Here is a 20,328-nt window from a genome sequence, read left to right on the forward strand (position 1 = left end):
CTTTCCTACTTAGACTATGTGTTTTTGTGTGTTGTACAGAAATCCTTAATTTTTCATAATCAGATTTCTCCATCTAATTTTATGACTTACGATTTTCATGTCATATTTTATTTATTTTTATTTTATTTTGTTTTATTTATTTATTTATTTATCTTGAGACGGAGTCTCACTCCATCACCCAGGCTGGAGTGCAGTGGCACAATCTCGGCTCACAGCAACCTCCACCTCCTGCATTCAAGCAACTCTCCTGCCTCAGCTTCCCAAGTAGCTGGGATTACAGGCACCCGCCACCTCGCTTAGCTGATTTTTGTATTTTTAGTACAGATGGCGTTTCACCATGTTGGCCAGGCTGGTCTCCAACTCCAGACCTCAGGTGATCTGCCTGCCTCGGCCTCTCAAAATGTTGGGATTACAGGCATGAGCCACTGTGCCGGGCCTCATGTCACATTTTGAAAAGCTTGCTCTGAAATTATTCTCCTTAATTCTTCTTCTTCGTTTTTTTTTTTTTTTTTTTGAGACAGAGTCTCGCTCTGTCGCCCAGGCTGGAGTGCAGTGGCACAATCACGGCTCACTACAAGCTCCGCCCCCCGGGGTCGCGCCATTCTTCTGCCTCAGCCTCCCAAGTAGCTGGGACTACAGGTGCCGACCACTACGCCCGGCTAGTTTTTGTATTTTTTTAAGTAGAGGTGGGGTTTCACCGTGTTAGCCAGCGTGGTCTCGATCTCCTGACCTCGTGATCCACCTGCCTCGGCCTCCCCAAGTGCTGGGATTACAGGCGTGAGCCACCACGCCCAGCCTCTTCTTAATTCTTCCATGCTTTTTTCATGCTCTCTTTTCTTTCCCTGGTTATTTAAACATTTTTATTACATCTGGAATTTATTTTGGTATAAGGAATAAACTAGAGATCTCACTTTGTGGCCATCCCATTGTCCCAACACCGCTGATGAACTTGCACCTTTCTCCACTGGTATAAAACCCACTTTGAGCACAGACATAATCCTTAAGATCATCCCATTGATCTGAGCGACTTCTCCTGCCTAGGACAGAACTGCCTTTAGTTCTGCTGGTCACCATTATTACTTTCTATGTCAGAATTTTCTGACTATTCTTTTTTATCTTTTTTCTTTTTCTGTTTATTCTTGCATACTCATTTCTCATAAGAATTTTTCAATCAGCTTCCTAATTCCCCCAGAATAAAGCAGGGTATTTTTGTTTGTTTGTTTGTTTGGTCTGGAATCACCCTTAAATGAATAATTAATTAAGGAGAATAGACAACTTTCTAATATCAAGTCCCCCTATCCAATAGCAGGGTGTTCCTTTCAATTATTTAGTCCTTCTGCTGAGCCATTTTGAAATGTCCAGCCATGGAAGTCAAAAAAAGAAAAATGTTAAGAAAAAACAGAAGTCAGCTAGGCACAGTGGCTCATGCCTCTAATCCCAGCACTTTGGGAGGCCGAGGCGGGCAGATCACAAGGTCAGGAGTTCGAGACCAGCCTGACCAACATGACGCAACCCTGTCTCTACTAAAAACACAAAAATTAGCCAGGCGTGGTGTCGCATGCCTACAATCCCAGCTACTCAGGAGGCTGAGGCAGGAGAAGCCCTTGAACTCAGGAAGTGGAAGTTGTAGTGAGCCGAGATTGTGCCACTGTACTCCAGCCTGGGTGACAGAGTGAGACTCCATCTCAAAAAAAGAAAAGAAAAAAGCAGAAGTCAATAAACAGATAACCATAATGAGATACCATCTGGCACCAGTCAGAATGGCAATTATTAAAAAGTCAAAAGAAGTCTGAGTACTTTGGAAGGCTGAGGCAGGCAGATCACTTGAGGTCAGGAGTTTGAGACCAACCTAGTCAACATGGTAAAACCCCGTCTCTACCAAAAAATACAAAAAAAATTTAGCTGGGCGTGGTGGTGGGTGTCTGTAGTCCCAACTACTCTGGAGACTGAGGCACGAGAATAGGTTGAACCAAGGAGGTGGAGGTTGCAGTGAGCCAAGATCGTGCTGCTGTAGTCCAACCTGAGTGACAGAGTGAGACACCGTCTCAGAAAAAATAAAAGAAAAGAAAAAGTCAAAGCATAACAGATGCTGGTAAGGCTGTGGAGAAAAAGGAATGCTTATGCACTGCTGGTGAGAATGTAAACTAGTTCAGCCACTGTGGAAACCAGTTTGGAGATTTCTCAAAGAACTTAAAGTAGAATTACCATTTGACCCATCATCTCATTACTGGGTCCGTATCCAAAAGAAAAAGAGTTCTACCAAAAAGACACATGCCCTTACATGTTCATCACAGCACTATTCACAATAGCAAAATATGGAATCAACCTAGGTGCTATCAACGGTGGATTGGATAAAGAAAATGTGTTACATATACACCATGGAATACTACACAGCCATAAAAAAGAACAAAATCATGGCCTTTGCAGCAACATGGATGATGTTGGAGGCCATTATCTTAAGCAAATTAACACAAGAATGGAAGACTAAATACTGCATATTCTTACTTACAGGTGTGAGATAAACATTAAGTATACGTGGACACAAAGATGGCAACAACAGATACTGGGGACTACTGGATGGGAGACAGAGGACAGTGTGGGCTAAAAAAAACACCTACTGAGTGCTGTGCTCACTACCTGGGTGATGCGATCGTTTATACCCCAAACTTCAGTGCCACACAACATACCCATGTAACACACCTGCCCATGCATCCTTCAATGTGTCATAAAAGTTGAAATTATAAATAAATAAATGTGGCTGGATGTGGTGGCTCACACTTGTAATCCCAGCACTTTGGGAGGCCAAGGTGGGTAGATCGCTTAAGCTCAGGAGTTCAAGACCAGCCTAGGCAACATGGCAAAACCTGTTTCTACCAAAAATACAAAAATTAGCCGGGTGTAGTGGGTGTGCCTATAGTCCCAACTACTAAGGAGGTTGAGGTGGGGGGATTGCTTGAGCCTGGAAGGTTGAGGCTGCAGTGAGCCCTGACTGCCACTACACTCCAGCCTGGGTAATAGAGCAAGACCCTATCTCAAAAATAAATAAACAAATAAATAAATAAATGAAATGTCCGGGGGAGCAGTTCATGGTCAGTCTATGAGTAACCGTGGGCTGAGCATGTCCCCTTGTTCAGCGAAAGCAGATTGCACTGCTCCCAGAATCAGGGGACCTTTGTAGGAGGCCTGGTTGGACAACTGCGGGGCTGAAGGAATGGCAATTGCTGCCGCCCCCCTCTTTCCGGAGCCTGTCTCAGTGGTCTCCTCTTCTCTGCTGGAGACACTTGCAATGCTTGTGACTTAATCAAGCCTCATTTCCACAGAAGCATATGGGGATAAACAAATAACCCAATGCTTCCTAGGCAACTAGTCAGGATTGTCTCCCCTACAACTTTTCTTGACCATTGCCTTCAATGCCCAGGACCCATCACAGAGGAGCCAGGGGACCATTTGGCTTGGGCCACATATTCATAAAAGGCCTCAAATTTACCCTTCTCACTCCATTACAATTGAGGTGAATCATGGAAGCACATTGAGAAAACTGAAAAAAGACATTCACCAGACAACTTAAATTTGAATCCCATTACCAACCATGCCAGACCATGCAATATGAATTTCATACCAACCATAACCAATTTGTGACTAGCACAGCTATCTTGCAGGATATTGTCCTATGTAAACGAATATGTTAAAAATTAAGCCTAGGCCGGGCACGGTGGCTCACGCCTGTAATCCCAGCACTTTGGGAGGCCGAGACGGGCGGATCACAAGGTCAGGAGATCGAGACCATGGTGAAACCCTGTCTCTACTAAAAATACAAAAAATTAGCCGGGCGCGGTGGTGGGTGCCTGTAGTCCCAGCTACTCAGGAGGCTGACGCAGGAGAATGGCGTGAACCCGGGAGGCGGAGCTTGCAGTGAGCCGAGATCACGCCACTGCACTCCAGCCTGGGCGACAGAGCGAGACTTCGTCTCAAAAAAAAAAAAAAAAAAAAAAAAAAATTAAGCCTATATGTTTTGAATGACACATTAAGTATCACTCAAACTTTAATTGGGGCAGGGCATGATGGCTCACACCTATAATCTCAGCACTTTGAGAGACACTTGAGGTCAGGAGTTTGAAACCAGCCTTGGCAACATGGCAAAACCTGGTCTTGACTAAAAATACAAAAATTATCTGGGCATGGTGGTGGGTGCCTGTAATCCTAGCTACTAAGGAGGCTGAGGCAGGAGAATCGCTTGAACCTGGGAGGTGGAAGTTGCAGTGAGCTGAGATCGCACCACTACACTCCCACCTGGGTGACAGAGTGAGACTCCATCTCAAAACAAAAAAACAAAACAAAACAAAAACCCCTTAATTGGTATAGTGCTTTCCGTTGTATCAAAAACTTGAAAGTTATATCAGTTTATCATCCAAATCTTAGATAGTATGATTGAGCTACTTCAAATAACATATTTTTGTATTCAGATAAATAAAATAATAATATACTGTCTTGCATTTTTAGTGCTAAAATAAAGATTAAACATATAGCTTGTGCAGTTGGAATTTGGTATAACTTCATTTTTTCATATGTTGAAGGCCTCCAAAATGAAATAGTCCCAAGGCTTGTTGAGGGCAACAAGGGTTGTCAGTGCAACGTCTCGCCTCATGATCCTAAGCCTAAGAGGATCAGGTTTTAACCCCATCCCAACTCACATAACGATTTCCTTCCGTGTCTGCTCCAGCATCATGTACTGTGTCCACTCCTGTTCACTCTCGTATGTCTTAGACTGATCCACGATCTTTTGGAACATCGTCCTCTTCCTACAAAACACATCAGTCTAGTAAACGGAGCAAATCTTAGAATAAGGCAACACCTGAGCCGCTAACATTGGCTGATTCAGATGGAGGCTTATTAAATCAACAAAATTCACAAAACAAGGTTGAAAGAACCAAGGCCTGGGAGTGAAGACCTAGGTTTAACCTAAGTCTCTGTCACTGATTTGTTACCTAATCTTAGCAAATCTCTTGTCCTGAATCCCGGTGTTTCCCATCTGTACAATGGGGGTAATAATATCTAACTCATAGAGTTGTAGCAAGAATCAATGTGTCCATAACACATGTGTTGTGCCTGACACATAGTATATGCTAATTTAATTGGAACTGTGATATTTGTTATTATTATAATCATTGTTGCTGGGTGCAGTGGCTCATGCCTGTAATCCCAATACTTTGGGAGGTTGAGGCTGAAGGATGGCTTGGGCCCAGGAGTTTGAGATCAGCCTGGGTAACATAGTGAGAACCCATCTTTACAGCAAATTAAAAAATTATCCAGGATTGGTGGTGTTCCTGTGGTCCCAGCCACTCAGGAGGCTGAGGTGGGAGGATCCCTTGAACCCAAGAGGCAGTGAGCTGTGATGGTGCCACTGCAGTCTAGCCTGGACAACAGAGTGAGATCCTGTCCCAAAAAAAAAAATCTCTCTCTCTCTCTCTATATATATACATATTCACACACACACACACATATATATATACACACACATATAATATATACATATATATATACACATACATATAATCATTGTTACTTTTACTATTAGAATGAGAAGAAATACCAACTTGAAATACAGGGCGAGGTCTGTGGCAATGATTGCAATGTCCATCATATGGATGGCATGCTCATGCTGTCGGCGATTGAGGTTTTGAAAGATATTCAGGCTCTAAAGAAAAAAGCAGAGGCGAGATGGGAGAGGATTGATGCTGGCAGTAAAGGCACCCAACTACCAATGGCTATCCCAGATGATGGCAGAGGCAGCCCAGGCCAATGGAAAGAATGCTCCCTGGGCACACGCAGGCTCCTTATGAAATGGAGTCTCTGATCCAGGCCCCGCGGCCAGTGCACCCTTGACCCTCATCCTACCTCGTCTCTGAGCAGTGTTTTGCCAAACTCCAAGTGGTGTCTTTCCAAGATGGAGGACCCATGGAGCTTGGCCAGTGGGTTCTGGGATCTGAATGAGAAAGAGAGAGAATCAATATGGAGTGGACAATAGAAAATTAGGACTAAACATCAAGTCTCCTGACTCAGTCTTTAGCCTTCTCCACAAGTGATTCCAAGTTCCTTTTGGGTCACGAACTCATTAGAGAATCTACTAAATAGCACGGACCCGTTCCCCCAGAAAAAGCCACAAACACACACAATGCCATAAGGAATTTTAGGGGCATTAGCATTGGGCCATGCTTCAAGATCATCTAGCCCTGATTCTTCACATCCAAGTCTGAAGGAAACCACTGAATTTCCGCAAGCCGTGTGTTTATTCGTTTCCGTATTCAATAAATACTTGTTGAGCACTTACTATGTGCCACACACTGCGCTAAGTATTTAGATTCTCAAAATGTAAAATGTAAACCCAATATCTGGCCCCAGAGCAGCATGGAAGTATTGAGAAGACTCAGAGCAGCATGAATTCAGAGCTTGTTAATGACTTATAGGCCATGGCCCCTGAACGGAGACTCAGTTTTCTCATCTGTAAGTAGGGATAACATTAGCCCCTGCTCTGCCTAGCCCAGTGGGTGGTTGTGAGGATCCAATGAGATCAGGTCCAAGGCCTAGGCTTCGTGGGCTGTCTGAAATATAAGCTCTGTGAGGACAGGAGCTGTTTTGCTCATCAGAGCACCTCCTTTGCCTAGCATAGAGCCTACCACATTATATTCGAAGCATTATAAACATGAGATGAGTGAATGAACCATTACTGGTTATTAACGTCTTGGCCCAAATTAGTGCAGCAGGTAGGACAGGGAAGGAGATGAGTAAAGGAGTTTAATGGATTTGTTTTCTACAGCTTCTATAACAAACTGCCACAAACTTAATGGCTTAAAACAATAAAATTTATTATTTTACAGCTCTATATGGAGTCTGAAATGGGTCCATAGGACTGCTTTCCTTCTGGAGGCTCCAGAGGAGAATCCATTTCCTTGCTCTTTTGAGCTTTAGAGGCCACATGCATTCCTTGTTTGCAGGCCATGCCTCCATCTTCAAAGCCAGCAGGGTAGCGTCCTCTCTCCTCTCTGACCACCTGCTTCCCTCTTATAAGGACCCTTGGGACGACACGGGGCCCACCTGAATGAATAATCCCTGTATCTCAAGATCCTCGACTTAATCACATCTGCACAGTCCCTTTTGAATGTAAGGCAACATATGGTCCAGCTCAGGGATTTGAGATCTGGACATCTTTGGGGGATCGTTATTCTGGCTGCTACAGGAGGAGACCCAGGTCCCAAGGGCAGAAGGCAGTGGGAAGCTGTGGACCACAAGGCTTCCCTGTTGGCCAATGAGTCTGCCTGGGGGCCGCACAGAGCTGGGTAATGAATCCAGAGGGCTGGGGGTGGGGAGGGAAGCTGACTCACTTCATCTGGTAGAGGTTGTTGGTGCCTCTGTGGTCAATGTCATGGCAGAAAGCAGCAGTGACCATGGCCAGGGCCTCCAGGTCCGTGAAGTAGCGCTTCAGCTTTCCTGTCTGGAAGGGCAATCAGAGTGCAAATCATTCCTTTTGTATAGGGGCGGGAAGCAGGGCTGAAAAGGCGGGTGTGAGAAGGGCCCAGAACTAAAAACTCATAGGTCTGATCTTGGCTGTATCCTGGCTCCAGAGGCTGACCGGAGGATTGCCCAGGGCTGAGGGGTTTTTTGGACATGGGACGTTCAGTGCTAGAATGGGGAAAGTTCCAGGTAAATGGGAACAACTGGTCACCCTATTTCTGAGTTGACTTTAGCTGGTCTCATCTCCCTTTGAACCTCAGTAGCCCAATCTCCATACTGAGGGTCGAGCATATTGGATTAGATGAGTTTTAAGAAACTCGTAGATGTCAGGTTTTAGGATGTGGAGAGTTTCTGAATATGGCCAGGCTGGTAAAGCAAATCTTCCAAACGTGGTCTACTGGTTTAAGCACAGCCCGGAGGAACCCCTCCCTGGGATTCTGCCAGACACTTAACTCCTTGTTGATGCTGGGTGTTGAAACAAAATGTGGGAAAGCACTCTGGAGAGCTGATGCTGACTATAAGAAAGCAATCACTCTGAGTGGTGTTCTTGTCACCCTCTATGGTAGCCTGGTCAGAATTCCTGCTTCCGGGCCCTAGCACCTACTCTGGCCTGAGCATTTCAGCCAAGGGAGAAGGGACGAGGATGAGGAAGGGCAGAGATTTGAATCATGATCTGGATGGTGAAATAATTTTAAATAAAACACAAAGGTCTCCAAACCCCTGAGCCAAAAATATGAACACAAATACACACAAAAAAAGTCCATCCAAGAATATTGTGACACTGTAATAGTGAAAGATTGAAAAGACTTCCAAGTCCAACAATAGAATACTATGCAGCCATAAGATTGTATCATGGATAAGCCTTAAAAACATTATGCTAAGTGAAATGCGCCAGACACAAAAGGACGAATACTGTATGATTTCACTTATATGAGGTGCATAGAATAGTCAAGATGAAAGAAACAAAAAATAAGATAGGGCCAGGCATGGCAGGTCACACATGGCAGCACTTTGGGAGGCTGAGGTAGGAGGACCATTTGCGCCTAAGAATTCAAGATCAGCCTAGACAACATAGCCAGACCCTGTCTCTACAGAACTAAAAATTTAGCCGGGCACGGTGGCACACACCTGTGGTCTCAGCTACTTGGCGTTAGGCCCAACTGCGTCGTTTTGTAAGCTCCCCATTATTTTGCAGACCTTGGTCAAAGTGAAACATTTCATGGGGGTTTGGGTCGGGAGAAACATCCTTCCTAACCACCTGACCACAAGGCAGACAAAGGCTCAACTAAAGAAACATTCCTATCGTATCTTGCTGGGCAAAAGTCCAAGAAATACCACAATGGCATCCCACCAGGACAAGGACAAAACCACCTCATCATGAGAACATCTTATCAATAGCCTGCCAGGCAACAAGCCATACTGCCCAGACCCCTCCCGCCCATACCTATAAGTACCCCCAGCCTGTAAGCAGCAGTGGGCTCTGGCATTAGGCTGGTTCCCACTTCTGTAGGTTTTATGCTGGGCATAAAGCCTGCATTTGCTGTTGAGCCACCCTCTTTCTGTGTGTGTGTGTCTTTCTTTAACCCTCACCTTCCCTTCAAAACCTAACATTTGGGAGGCTGAGGTGGGAGGATCGCTTGAGCCCAGGAGGTCGAGGCTGCAGTGAGTTGTGTGTTCTCAGCACTGCACTCCAGCCTATATGACAGAGCAAGACCGTGTCTCAAAAGAAAAAAAAATTCTAAGAGGATAGAGATTAAATGTAGACTCCTCTACAATTTCTTATTACCAAGAGACTAAAAATATTTGAGACTGTTACTAAACATGTTCTGTGCCACAGTGACAGATTGTACTATGGGAAAATACATGCTTCCAGAAATTATTATTCACAGACTATTGATCTACAGATTGCTGGTGTGACAGACAGTTCACAATTTTTGCTTGCTTCCTAGTGTTCACTAGAAATTAAGGTCACTAAGGGTTAAGAATTCTAATTAATATAAGGCTATATTAACATATATCAATATATATTTCTTTATTATTTAGAATTCTTAACACAATATGTTTTTTATAATATAGTAATAACTAATAATATATTATTAATAAAACAATAATGGAAACAATTCTATAAGCAATTATATAAGAGGGCAAAAAGTACTTTTGGTAAGAAAAAGCTATAAGATATGAGGATGTTTTATTTTGTTAAGGGGAAAAAAAATTTTTGTCCTAAAGTAGGATAACTGGTTGCTCTAAAATGAGAAGAGGAAAAACTACAAGACAAAAGCTGAATGGATAAGAAAGTTTTAGAAGGTTTGTGGAGGATAAATCTTGTGAAAGTAATTGTATGTGTGATTAAGCTGGCTAAGATTGGAAGAAAATTATTTGTAAGTTTTTCTAAAATTTTGAAATTAATGCTGTCTTGAACATTAATGTCAACAGTACACTGATGCGAAACTAGAACTTGGACCTCTCTTTTAAAACCACAAATTTTCTTTGAGTATTGGTCTGCTCTTAATAGGAAATTTATATTTTAGGTAATTGGCCTAGGAAACAAAGATTCTGTGCTTTGCCAAATTGATTTCCTGTACTCCAGGTTGTCTTTATTAGGTTTCTGATCACTTAAGAAAACTGAGTTTTCTTTATTAAAAGAGCTAAGTTCTTTCTGTAAGTATTTAACTTTCTATATTTTTATTTATTTATTATTTATTTATTTATTTTATTTTATTTTTATTTATTTATTATTTATTTATTTTTTTGAGACAGAGTCTCGCTTTGTCACCCAGGCTAGAGTGCAGTGGTGCAATCACAACTCACTGCAGTTTGGACCTTCTGGGCTCAAGCGATCCTCCCACCTCAGCCTCCTGAGTAGCTGGGACTACTGGTGCCTGCCACCACACTGGGCTAAATGATCTTATTTTGGGCTGGGTGTCGTGGCTCATGCCTGTAATCCCAGCACTCTGGAAGGCTGAGGCAGGTGGATCACTTCAGGTCAGGAGTTCGAGACCAGCCTGGGCAACATGGTGAAATATCATCTCTACTAAAAGTATAAAAAGTTAGCTTGGCCTGGTGGCATGCGCCACCACATCACAGTCACTTGGGAGGCAATCTTACAGTATGCTATGAAGGGACCACAAAAAAGTAAGTGTACCACTGGACCCTGTTCAGGAGCTATGCAGACTTAGGAGTGGACAAACTTAACTGAACTCTGTTCAAGCACCACTAGGTGGCCTCTTTTCCAGTCCCCAAGGGCTTATATTGGGTTTGGCTTACTCTGTTTTGTCTCCCTGATGGTTCAGAACTTATTATTTGGCCAGGCTCACTCCTGCTCCCAAATAGCTTTCCCTGAAAGTTCCCATAATAACTCTCACAATCAGAGACCAAAGCAATCGATAACCAAAATTACTACCGACCTCAAAATAGATGAAGATAAGTTAGTGTCTATGAGGAAAGTTTCCAGTGGGGCTCCTGGGGACTCACTCTTGCTGCTAGAGAGGTACCAGTAATAGGGAATTTAAAGCTAATTATACATTAGAGGGAAATCTTCGATTTTATAGTCAATCAGGCCTCCCAGGGTTCAGACAGGTAGAAGCAACTCTCTAAAAAGTGGATGAGAAGATTCATGGAAACACCTAAAGGAACACGATGCAGCTTTAGACCTCCTCTTTGTCTTTGTTGGCGCTTGCATGTGGGTCTGAACAAAACTGAATGTTGCACTTATCTTTTCTCTGATTTTAATACTACAGAAAGCTTAATTTAAAAGGTGGCTGATACTGCTGTTTCTCTAAACACTGCCACAATTTAAAGAAATTTCAGAAAATTTCTCTGGAGAAAAGAACACACGATGTGTTTATGGGAGCAGCTAACAGTTTGCAGGCATCTTGAATGGTGAATGGCAAATGTTTCTATTCCAAGGTTTTCTAATCTTTATTTTTTTTTAAGTGGATTTCCAGACTACTATGACTTGCACTGCCAGGCTAACCACAAAAATGGATACCTCTTTATATGAGGCCACTGAAAAATGAAATATGTTCCTAATTGTCATTATGCCCCAAACAAAGACTATAACCAATGACCAATTGAACTGTTGATTTTTTTTTTTTTTTTTTTTTTTTTTGAGACAGAGTCTTACTCTGTCGCCAGGCTGGAGTACAGTGACGTGATCTTAGCTCACTGCAACCTCTGCCTCCCGGGTTCAAACAATTATCTGCCTCAGCCTCCCAAGTAGCTGGGATTACAGGCGCCTGCCACCACGCCCGGCTAATTTTTGTATTTTTAGTAGGGATGGGGTTTCACCATCTTGGCCAGGCTGGTCTTGAACTCCTGACCTCGTGATCTACCAGCCTCGGCCTCCCAAAGTGCTGGGATTACAGGCGTGAGCCACCGCACCTGGCCCTGTTGAACTATTTTTATACCTGTGACATGGTTACCCCCAAATAACCAGACTGAGGTTGGGGGTAGCTTGCAGCTTTCTGTCACTTTTTGTTTTATATGCATCTCTATTCTTGGAATCCTTTTACACTGAACTTGTACTGCTTTCACATCATTCTTAAAAGACAACAAATAGAGAAAGAAGAACAATGCTATTGCTACCATGTAGAGTCTGCATGAGATTGTCTAGTGTGATGCAAGCCCACCCTACCAGCCCCACCAGCCCCACCATACCACCAGCAGGGAGAACATGGTCTGTCCCACGTTGAAACCGTGCCGCCAGTTGTGGTAGGTGATCTTGCGGTAGCCCTTACTCAGGGAGTACATGAACCGCACCAGGGCCTGTGAACACATGCACATCAGTGAGGCAGGACACACCTGAAATGGTCTCATGAGGGTGGGAATAACAAAAACATGAAAAAGCATGGCCATGGCCCTCTCTTTTGAGGCTCGAGGTCCTCCAGCCCCATCATTGGGCCAGGAGGTGAGAACTTGTAATAAATGCAATTATGCTGTGAAAGTACTTTGCAAACTGCTCAACACTAAGAAGATGTTGTTGTTTTGTTGTTAGGAAACGAGCTGAGCATGCGTCATTCCTCTGACTGAGCTTCATCAGTGATTTCCAAACTGTGCCCTGGAGAGCAACTGTCCTTGGAGAAGCTAACAGGGGCTCTACAGGGAAAAAAAAAAAAACAAAAGGACTCTTTTATCCACTGGTTCTCAAACTTGCATGTGCATTAGACTCACTTGGAGGACTTGTTAACACAGCTTCTGATTTATCAGAGCTGGGAGTGTGTGTGTGTGTCTGTGTGTGTGTGTGTGAGAGAGAGAGAGAGAGAGAGAGAAAGAGGAGAGGGAAGAGAGGGAGAGAGAGAGAAAGAAAGAGAAGAATGTGAATTTCTGGTAAGTTCTTAGGTGGTGTGGATGTGGTCTGGGGCAACACTTTGAGAACCACTGCTTTAATCAAAATCAAACAAGTTCAGGAAATTCTATACACCATATCCCACTGCCTTCCATACACACCTTCTCTCCGGTCCCCCATGCCCCTAGACTCACAGCAAAGCTTAGTAAAGAATCTTGCAGGGAATGAGCCCTGTTTAAATTGGTTTAGCCCACATTTTCTGCCCTCATTTAACTATAGGACCCATTTTTTGCAGCACATCTATTCTCAGCCTTCAGAGCTTAGTATCTCAGAACCCACTGCAAGAAACCAATGCACCCAAAACATCACACTTCACCGGACACAGAGAACAGCGTGTCTCTTTTCTTATAAATGACTCATCTGTGCAACATGACTAATTCTTTAAATCCTAAATGCTGAGGGTAGATTCTTTTTAAGGTAGTTTACAGATTGAGTTTGTTTTGTTTTGTTTTGTTTTTTAAAGCAAGCAAGTAAGAAAATAAAAAAGGGAAATCAAAGATGTTTGTTTTGACCTCACCTCTTGTGGAATGTGAAATTTATCCACCACTTTGAGCTCATAATACATCTGTATTCCACATTTTACCAGCTCCAGTTCTGTTAGGGGCAAGTCACTGAAGTGAAATTTATTAATTTCATATTTCTCTGCATCTGGCAGCTCTGCTTGCTGTATAAGGAATAGAGTCAAGCGATGAGGAAACATGAAGTGTTTCTGGGTGCCCACCTCCTGTCCAGCCCTGTCCCTATCCTGGGTCTGCTGGAAGGATCAGAACAGAGTGATGGGGAACATGCTTTGCAAAGAGACACCCCTGCATGCTCAGGAGCACCTTTCACTTGTTATGCATCAGGGCTCGTGCTGCCCCGGTTCAGCTCACCAGGATCTCAGCCAACTCCTCTTCCTCACATTCCCATGGCTCCTTCCCATACACCTCTCTGGTTTTCTGTCAGGACCCAAAATGGCAGGGGAAAAAAAATAGGTTACAACATGCCTCCGCGTTTCCATTCCCGTTTATCTCCTTCCTCCAAAGTCCTTGCCACAGAACCACCAGCGCAAAGAGGATTCCACTTAACATTCATTGATGCACAAGGTCCTGGACTTTAGAGCCATAGAGACCTGCATTCAAATTTGAGCTCTACCTCTTACTAGCAGTGTTATTAATGCTTCCGATCTTCAGTTTCCTCATCTGTAAATTGAGGATAATAAACGTACTTAACTGGTGAATTAAAATTCAATTGTGCAAAGTCATTCTTAAGTAACATATGTAAAATTAAATAATCCATATAAAGCACTTAGCACAGTGCTTGGCGCATAGTAAGCACTAACATAAATTAATGTTGTTGTTGATAGTTTTATTGTTATTATTACTGACTGGGAGTAAGGAGGCCTTGGCCATGGTCCTGGTTCTTCCTCTCATTTACTGTGCAACTTGAGGCAAGTTCCTTCTCTCTCTGGGCCTATGTCCCCATGTGCCAGAGGAGGGGGAACTGGACCCCGTCACTTGCTCCTGACTTCTTGACCCAGAGCAAAATCTGTTAACTTGTAACTGGTTCACTGAGGCTGTGCCCGATAGGTTGCACATACCCATTCTTTGGCTGACACTGCGGACTGAGTCAAGCAAATCATGAGGCAATTTATTCAAACTGGATGTTTTCTCCTCTGAATTTACCAGTTATTGGAATGAAATGATCAAATTTGCTGTGGTATCTTCCCAGCTTAAGAAATGCCCTCTAAAAACATTAACTTGTCTTTCTTTTTTCTTTTTTTCTGATCTCACTCTGTCAGACAGGCTGAAGCACAGTGGGGCAATCACGGCTCACTGTAGCCTTCCACCTCCATGGGCTCAGGTGATCCTCCCACCTCAGCCTCCCGAGTAGCTGGGACTACAGGCACGCACCACCATGCCTGACTAATTTTTGTGGGGTTTTTTTTGGTAAAGACAGTGTCTCACCATGTTGCCCAGGCTGGTCTCAAACTCCTGGGCTCAAGCAATCTGACCACCTTGGCCTCCCAAAGTGCTGAGATTATAGGTGTAAGCCACTGCACCCAGCTTAATAGGGTCTTTTAAGTGAGCTGACCCCACAGGAGCGAGGCTCTGAGAAACTGGTAATTGTCCACTGGTCTTCCAGATAAAGCTTCCTCTCAGAGTAGGGGCTATGGCTGGTTGACTCTGTCTCCAGTACCAACTCATCCCTGAGCACAGTAAAAAGTGGAGTTTCTAGAGTTGTCAAGCCAACATCTGACTCCAAGAATGAGGTGTTTCTGCAAGGAATAGCTGTCCCCAGGTCACACAGTGCAGTCATTATGTACCACTCTCAGGCACTCATCTGCTCATGCACTCATTCATTCATTCATTCATTCATTCATTAAATGTTGAGGGCTGCTGCATCCCTGTGCTAGGCAGGAAGGATACAACTGTGCAGAAACCCACGCCCAGGCTGTGCCCTCATGGAGTTGCAAGTTTTGCCTTAATCTGGCCACACCTCTGAGACGCAGTCTGTATTAGAGTAGAAACAAGTAAAGAACATTACACACCAAGATTTTCTGAATTTCTTCATTGTCACACTTCACATGATATTTTACTATGTCCTGGAAAATATCCTTCCTATTTTCAAGTTTATTCATTGACTCATAGGTGTCAGGATTTAAGACAGACCAGCCCAGAAACTGAGTCAAAGACTGAAAAAGAAAGAAAGGAGGAATCAGAGACAGAACACCTAAGTTTAATCTCGACTCTAAACCTCATAGCAAGAGTCTCTAGGCCTCTGTTTTCTCAGCTATAAAGTGGGTTTGATAAGCTGTGTGCTGCCCACCTTGCAGAGTTCTTATAAGGCTAAGATAAAGGAATGGATGTGACCACAATGTAAGCAAAGCACTAACATACATAAAGCACCATTCTTATGTGTAATAACTTCACAAAAAGAGAATGTGTTTTTGCATATGTGGGGATAGGGGATATACAGGAAATCTGCACTTTTTGCTCAATTTTGGTAAGAACCTAAAACTACTCTAAAAAGTAAAGTTTATTAATTTTTTTTTTTTTTTTTTTGAGACAGGGTCTTGCTCTGTCACCCAGGATGGAGTGCAATGGCACAATCACGGCTCACTGCAGCTTTAATCTCTTGGGCTCAAGTGATCCTCTTGCTTCAGTCTCCTGCGTAACTAGGACCACAGGTATGCACTACCATGCCTGGCTAATCTTTTTTTTTAACTTTTTGTAGAAATAGGATATTGCCCTGTTGGCCAGGCTGGTCTTGAATTCCTGAGCTCAAGTGATTCATCTGCCTCAACCTCCCAAAGTGCTGGGATTACAGGCGTGAACCACCATGCCCAGCTTGATTAAATTTTTTAAAAAGGAAATGTGGATTTCTCCGACAGCACATCAGTGCAGTATAGAAGTGAGAGTGAAGAAAGTGGTTGATGAGGCTGAGTCAGGATTATAGCAACCATGCTGCCCCATGTGATAGAGCAGTGACATCCAGCCCCCTCCAGCCTCCCCCAGCAAGCTGACTCTGAATCCCAACAGCAAAAGGCCTCCTAGCAAGCCATACCTCCATGAGCGTCTCATCCATTTCATCGAAGGGCTTCCCATCTTTACGATTGTAAAATGTGGCCACTCCAACAATTTCTTCCTTCTTGTTCACAATCGGCATTGAAAGCACATTTTTAATCATCCATCCAGACTCATCCAGAGGCTCTTTCTACAAGAGAAGGGATAGATTAGGTTTCCTCATGTTCCAGGCCACAGAGGCAATGATGATAGATTTCACACTACATCATGACCCTGATTGGCTGAGAGGAGTTGGCAAGAGGATGGAGTTCGCTGCATTTTGCGTAAGTTTAATTACCAACAACTACCGTGAGAAATAACCCATTTGGTTGGAATTCCTTAAGTCAAGTAGCCATTTTGTGTTCACCCCTCAGATGTCAGGGCCAGTGTGTGTCAGGCAGTATTTTACGGGGATGTAATGATGTGCAGAACAACCCAGAGAGGTAGTGTTTCTCCTTCAGATATGGGAGGTAGTGGCAGGGGACTGGCATAAAAGGGCAATGCTATGATTCTTGTAACTTTGAATTAACAACCTAGATATAACCTGCACATTTTGCCTCTTGCCCTGACTTCCTATATTACTTTTAGCACTTCATTTTCTCCCCTGGAGCCTCAATTTTCTCGTCTATAGAATGGAAAGAATATGTGCCTCACTGAATAAACGAAGTTCTTGATCAATTATAAGACGCCTTTGGTGAGGCCAGGCATGGTGGCTCACACCTATAATCCCAGCACTTTGGGAAGTCAAGGCAGGCAGATCACTTGATGTCAGGAGTTTGAGACCAGCCTGGAGAACATGGTAAAATCCTGTCTCTACTAAAAATCAAAAATTAGCCAATTAGCTGGATTGGTGGCATGCTCCTCTAATCCCAGCTACTCGGGAGGCTGAGATGGGAGAATCACTTGAACCCAGGAGGCAGAGGTTGCAGTGAGCTGAGATCGTGCCACTGCACTCCAGCCTGGGCAAGAGACAGAGACTCCATCTTGAAAAAAAAAAAAAAAAAATATATATATATATATAATCCATTGATTCATCAAACATTTAGAATGTGCAAGAAACTGAGCTAGAAACTGGGGAAGCCAAGGCACAGATCTTGTCCTCAGGTTGCTTATAATCTGTAAGGTAAACCAGCAATTACACTACAGTGTGGGAAGTTCTCTAAGACAGTTATGGGAGCCAGAGGAGAAAAGGAAGTCAAGGAAGGCTTCCTGGAGTAGGTGAGTCTTCCAATCCTGAAGTTTCAAGATTCTTAACATGATGAGATGATAATTGTTACTATTTAAATAACACTGGAAAGCAAAACAGCTGTCTCAGCACCTGGTGAGAGAGTGTCTCCAAAAGGATGGAGAACACTGCCCGAAGAGCACAGAGTTGTATTGAACTCAGACCTGGCTGCCCCTAGCACTCTACCTAACTTTCATGGAATCCCTTCCCTTTGAAGGCCATGATAAAAAGACAGATTTTGTTGAAAATGAAAGGGGATACCATTAAAGATTTTTAAGCAAAGAAGTCACTGATTCAACCTACGTGTTTTATTTTTTGTTGAGATGGAGTTTTGCTCTGTCGCCCAGGCTGGAGTATACTGGCACTATCTCGGCTCGCTGCAACCTCCGCTTCCTGGTTTCAAGTGATTCTCCTGTCTCAGCCTCCCGAGTAGCTGGGATTACAGGTGCCCACTACCACGCTCAGCTAATATTTGTATTTTTAGTAGAGACGGAGTTTCACCGTGTTGACCAAGCTGGTCTTGAACCACTGACCTCAGGTAATCTGCCCGCCTCGGTCTCTCAAAGTGTTGGGATTACAAGTGTGAGCCATCGCACTTGGCCCAACCTGTTTCTTAAAAACATTATTCAGGGGCCGGGCGCAGTGATTCACGCCTGTAATCCCAGCACTTTGGGAGGCCAAGGCAGGCATATCACCTGAGGTCAGGAGTTCAAGACCAGCCTGACCAACATGGAGAAACCCCATCTCTACTAAAAGAAAAAATTAGCCAGGAATGGGGGTGCATGCCTGTAATCCCATCTGCTCGGGAGGCTGGAGCAAGAGAATCGCTTGAACCTGGGAGGCAGAGATTGCGGTGAGCTGAGATCATGCCACTGCATTCCAGCCTGGGCAATAAGAGTGAAACTCCGTCTCAAAAAAACAAAAACAAAAACAAGCAAACAAAAAACAACATTATTCAGGCTACTTTGTGGAGGATGAGTTGGAGGAGGAAGACCAGAATCTAAAAACAAGATTAAATTTGCTTCACTAATGTAGTTAAACTGCAATCAAGTGGATGGCTTGAATAAATACCACGTTCTGCTGTGGTTGTGGTCAGGTTAGCAACTCTCAGCAAGTCTTCGGCTTGTCACATTGATGTGGTCAAAATCACAACACATAAAGTGCAATTTTAACTTTGGAACTATTTTCTCTCTAAGCTTTTTCATAATGTTCTTGAAGGAGAAAAAAATAATTCTGACTTCTCTGAGTCATTTTTATTTCCTTCTGAATTATTTCCTGATTGATAATGATTTGTTTTTCTTTTATTTGTTTAGCCTAGCATGCTAAACCAAATCAATATTGACAGGGCCCCTAGAGATGAGCAAACAATCTTATCAAGAAAGATAAGACCCAATGTTGACTAAAGGAAGTCACATTTTACTAAGAGGAATTAGTCTAACACAGAGGCAAGGATAATAAAAGATGACATAAGGAAAATACATAAGAGACACAAGTTCCTTGGTGTGCCTTTCCAGGTCCTGTGGGATCTGGCCTCTGTCCATCTCTCTAGAATCTTCTCCTGCCAGTCTCCCCCTCAATTTCTCACTCAGATTTGTTGACTTATTCTAGTTCCTTCCAATAAGCCATCTCTTTCCTACAATCTTCTCCCCTCTCTCTACTGTCCAAACATAAGTTTTGGGGACATGTCTTGATTCCTCCCAGATTAAGTCAGAATCTCCTGCAATGCCCCTCCTCTCCCCCCTGCCCTTCTCCTAATCACCGCTCGGTGTCTCTTTCCCCATGCAATCATGAGCTTCACGGGGACAAAGACTACCCCTGTCCAGCCCACCACTGTAGCAAGTGTTAACATTTTGCCAGTGCCTTCGCAGAAGGTATCTTCCATGAAACATTTGTTTGAAAAAAAAAAAAAAGACAAAATCAAATGGAAGGTCAGGGGCGGTAGCTCATGCCCGTAATCCCAGCACTTTGGGAGGCCGAGGTGGGTGGATCACCTGCGGTCAGGAGTTTGAGACCAATTTGGTCAACATGGCGAGACCCTGTCTCTACGAAAAATACAAAAAATTAGCCAGGCGTGGTGGCGGGCACCTGTAATCTCAGCTACTTGGGAGGCTGAAGCAGGAGAATTGCTTGAACCCAGGAGGTGGAGGTTGCAGTGAACCAAGATGGCGCCATTGCACTGCAGCCTGAGTGACAGAGCGAGACTCTGTCTCAAAAAAAAAAAAAATCAAAAGGAATGTTAAACAATATTCCATAAAAATTCCAAGGAGAGAGAAATGATATTCAGCCAGAGGAATCATAATAAAACTTAATAGAGGTAGTAGCATTTGAGGTTGTCATTGAAGGGCAGAGAGGATTTCAATAGGAGATGGTAGAACAGGATTTGAGCAGGAGATGATAGGGAACGGCCTAAGCAAAGGTGCTGAGGCCAGTCAGGCACAGTGGTGCACACCTGTAGTCTAGCTAATTGGCAGGCTGAGGCAGGAGCTTTGCTTGAGCCCACGAGGTTGAGGCTGCAATGAGCTATGGTTGCACCACTACACTCCAGCCTGAGCAACAGGGTGAGACCCTCTCTAAAAAAAACAAAAGAAAACAACAACAACAAAACACCTGGCAAAGTAGCATTTTGATTATATTTATTGAAATACAACTTTAATGTCTGAATATGATCCTGAAACTTTGGAGCTTTTGTATATTATATATTG

At 43.6% G+C, this 20,328-nt stretch overlaps 1 protein-coding gene across 2 annotated transcripts in view; it reads right to left on the reverse strand.

Moving 5' to 3' along the window:
• Nucleotides 1–20,328, reverse strand: part of PDE6A (phosphodiesterase 6A) — an 85,819-nt gene that overhangs the window by 20,775 nt on the left and 44,716 nt on the right. For both annotated transcript variants that reach the window (XM_033180551.1, XM_033180553.1), the window contains 9 exons: nucleotides 16,403–16,552; nucleotides 15,387–15,530; nucleotides 13,729–13,794; nucleotides 13,374–13,520; nucleotides 12,169–12,276; nucleotides 7,380–7,489; nucleotides 5,896–5,983; nucleotides 5,595–5,695; nucleotides 4,692–4,799 (listed from right to left, as the gene is read on the reverse strand). In XM_033180551.1, coding sequence (XP_033036442.1) covers nucleotides 4,692–4,799; nucleotides 5,595–5,695; nucleotides 5,896–5,983; nucleotides 7,380–7,489; nucleotides 12,169–12,276; nucleotides 13,374–13,520; nucleotides 13,729–13,794; nucleotides 15,387–15,530; nucleotides 16,403–16,552 — 1,022 coding nt within the window. The remainder of the gene's footprint in view (nucleotides 1–4,691; nucleotides 4,800–5,594; nucleotides 5,696–5,895; nucleotides 5,984–7,379; nucleotides 7,490–12,168; nucleotides 12,277–13,373; nucleotides 13,521–13,728; nucleotides 13,795–15,386; nucleotides 15,531–16,402; nucleotides 16,553–20,328) is intronic.

This window comes from Trachypithecus francoisi, unplaced genomic scaffold, assembly GCF_009764315.1.
Source record: "Trachypithecus francoisi isolate TF-2019V2 unplaced genomic scaffold, Tfra_2.0 Lachesis_group2, whole genome shotgun sequence".
NCBI lineage: Eukaryota > Metazoa > Chordata > Mammalia > Primates > Cercopithecidae > Trachypithecus > Trachypithecus francoisi.